The following is a 3,459-nucleotide window of genomic DNA, read 5'->3' on the forward strand; positions in this document are numbered from 1 at the left end:
TCTAGCTGCGAAGCTGGCTTGTTCCTCTAAAGGCCAAGTATGGGAGAAAGCCTAAATAGAGCGAGTCGTAATTGGGAATGTAAATTAGAAAATAACGAGATCATGGAAAAAGTGGTTTAAATTCCTTGAAGTGAGACCGATGCTTTCCAAACTTAGAAAAAGATGCTCATGACTTGACTAGATTAAACAATATTTTCTATAGAATCCACTGCTCTTAAAATGTTTCACTGAAATCATGATGTTGAATACTTTATTTATGTCGCATTGCCAGAACTTGGAGAAAAGTTATTAATGAAAACATCTTTCTTAAATTTATGTCTCGGTATGGTTAGTGTATCAGCGATTTCTGCCACTGGAAGCCCCTTTAACAATGTTGTCATTGTTGCTGCCCTCATCTCTTTCAAAACAAGACAGTCGAGCGTTGATTTTCATAAACAGACTTTATTAATCCGATGAAATTCAATGTCCAAAACAAAGTAAAAAAAATGCATTAAAATATTAGTAATAACCGCCCCCCCCCAACAAACTTATTATGCATATAAAAAAGGACTAAATTAACTAGCCCACATTAAAAATAAACATTTTGAAGAGTGCTCGAGGCTGGAGACCTTCACGGGCAACAGCTGCACTTGTCACTGGCTCCTTTGCACACACAGCCCTGAGCACATTTGCTGCAGCCGACTGGACAACAGGCGCAGCAACCTGGAGAGAGAGAGAGAGAAAGAAACAAAAAGAAAGCGATGAAGGCCAAACACTGCACAACAAACATTTCTCAAGTTACAGACAGACGGGGAAGGACGGGAACGTGAATCCCCCCCGGACAATTGTTACATTCCGAGGTCGCTTCCTGACCCGCTCCAGACACGTGGGCGTTGCGGGGATCTGCCATTTGGAGCTGGGTAGAAATTATCCAGAAATAACTAAACAACCCAGCCTCCTCCCCACACCACACAAACACTATAAATTTAACCGACACCATTAGTGGGAAAACTTTTTTTTAAACTACACAGTTAAACAAAAGAGGGACGTGAATGATTTAATTAGATGAAATCTGACACCCACCCCGAGCCCGGACCCCCGGAGTCAGTTATACTTACTCTTCTTACACGATGTGCACTTGCAGTCTTTGCATTTACAGTTGTTCTCGCAAGTACAGGAGCCGCCTGTTGAATTTTAACAAAAGAAGGCAGAATTAGAAACATGCTGGTTGGAAATGAAAAGTACAAAAACGCAGCGAACACTCGGTCCCATCACTCACCCTGGTTACACGTGCAAGGAGCGTCAGACATCCTCTCGGCTTTTCTCCAGTTATTCTCTTCGGATGCAGTTCGGTTCAACGTTAGCAGTTGTTGTACGTACAATGTCGGAGGCGCTGTATTTATAGGGTGGTGTTCGGGCTCGGAGACCGAGTGCAAACTGCAAGCCCAGCGCAAAGGCTGCGGGGCGGTGCACACGGCGGCGGCGCTGTGTGCAAAGCAGGGCTCGCGGCCAACACCGGGCGGAGCGCAGCGCAGCGCAGCGCGGACCTGCTCCGCCTGCCCTTGGCTGATTATAGGGAGCACCGTCTCCCGAGCGCTCAATGCGCTCCCTCTGCACCCGCTCCTTTCACCACAACATGTGCAGGCAGGAAAACATCAGGCGATGCCGTTTATAAATATATATATATATAACCACACTCGCGGTTTAGATCACCCCAAACACTGCTAGCTGACACAAAATAACCCCGTACAGCACCAGGAGAGACGGGACATTCATTTAGCAGCAGGGGGGAATGTGTCCACATTTTTGAGGATAGCCAGGGATTATTCTCCCACCACCACACGCACACACTCTGAATCCTGTGACTGCCTCCAATACCTCTCCCCCACCCCCCCCCCCCCTCTCAGTCCCTTCAAGATTGTGCAGTTTTATTAATTGCAACTTTTTAAATTAACGTGGACGTTATGTATGAAGTGATGTGTTTGGTCACTGAAGTGGTTCTCCCTGGTGACTGTAAACGTGTGTGTGTGGGGGGGGGGGGGGGGGGGGGTTGTAAAACCAGGTCGCTGCCCTCACCCTGGCTTCACGGAGATGTCTGCAGTAAACAAAGCTGAACGGCCTGAGCCGCTTCCCGATGGCCCAGTTTGCAGAGAGGGAGTGCACACGACACACTGCAGACCGAGACAAGATATCAACACAGCCCTAGGCAGCGCCAGCTTTTTCCACACGGGCTCTGCTAACGAGGAGATGTCATCGGACTGTTGCACACCCCAGGAATACAGATTAGGATCAGTGAACAAACACAAAGCGGGGAAGCTTTCAGACCATCCCGTGGTTCAGAGCTGGCAGCTTCCCGCATGTGCTCCGTGCCTTTCCGATCACTGTGTAAATTGTAATGAAACATTGCAACTCTTTCAGTTTTGAACAACACGAGCACGTACATTGAAACGCGTCACGATTTCACAACTCAACAGTGTGCCGAATGCTGAATGGAATGACTACACTCTGCCGTTTGCACACGGGCTCGAGTCCACAAGTCAAATACGGAGAAGGGAAAGGACATTTGACCTATTTTAACTCATCCATTGAGATTTTTAAATCTTCCGCCGCGCTCCCTGTTATCCATAGGCGCCAACCTTAGAAACCAGCAATAGTTAACCAGCGGTTTCAAAAATGCTGTTCTCCAAAACAGTCCTGTGAGATACAGTAACACCTGCATTCAGCATTGCGCCCAACTCTCCAGTAATATCGGGGACAATATGCCTGTCAGTGGGAGATTGGAACCTTGTGTGGTAGAGTTGGTAGTTCAATAACAGCTAGTAGATTGGTGCCAGGGTGTCCCTGGAGATGGAGCACACGGTGTCCACCGGTATGCTGGCGGCCTGCCGCAAGAGGTGGGCACCAGAGGGACTGGAATGCATCATTGAAGCAGGGAACAGAATTTTAATTTGATTTGTTAATGTTCTCTTAAAGTTTATTTGTTAATTTGTGGGTTCTAGTGCCCTTATCAAAGAGGGCACTTTGCTTAAAGTTATAATTTAAAATAGTTGCGGAGCTGTTGCATTGAGTGGCTTAGCCAGTCATGTGATATTCACAAGACTCAATAACTGAGCCAGTGAGGTCCTCAATGCTCCAGAGTATTATTAATGATTGGCTCATTACTCAGGCCTGACGGAGTTGACATGTTTCTTCTCATTTGGCTTCAGATAACCCTGCAAAGCAATGCCCTAATGGGTGGGATGCCTCTGGGTGGACAAGGAGTGGGATGTCTACCAGTGTTTTGTGCTGGTTGGTTGTGTGGTCTCAACTGGTTAAATTCCAAGAGTATCCTGTTCGCACTTATTGACCCCTAAGCCTTTGCTTTTGCCAAGGTGTGCCTAAGCTCTCTGAATTTGGGCAAGCGGGGTGTGTCCCCATGGGAACAGATTTTGGATGTGATATTGGGCAATCAGAAATTCAACTTGTGTGGAGTTCCCAGTG

The 3,459-nt window shown here is 47.1% G+C and overlaps 1 protein-coding gene across 1 annotated transcript; it reads right to left on the reverse strand.

Moving 5' to 3' along the window:
* Positions 1-425: 425 nt before the first annotated feature.
* On the reverse strand, positions 426-1,504 carry mt2 (metallothionein 2). The gene is made up of 3 exons (XM_070896887.1): positions 1,259-1,504; positions 1,098-1,163; positions 426-702 (listed from the first exon to the last, which is right to left on the reverse strand). Exons 1-3 carry the CDS (start codon positions 1,287-1,289, stop codon positions 611-613), a joined length of 189 nt encoding a protein of 62 aa, XP_070752988.1. The 5' UTR covers positions 1,290-1,504; the 3' UTR covers positions 426-610.
* Positions 1,505-3,459: the final 1,955 nt, after the last annotated feature.

This window comes from Pristiophorus japonicus, chromosome 13 (genome assembly GCF_044704955.1).
Source record: "Pristiophorus japonicus isolate sPriJap1 chromosome 13, sPriJap1.hap1, whole genome shotgun sequence".
Classification (NCBI taxonomy): domain Eukaryota; kingdom Metazoa; phylum Chordata; class Chondrichthyes; family Pristiophoridae; genus Pristiophorus; species Pristiophorus japonicus.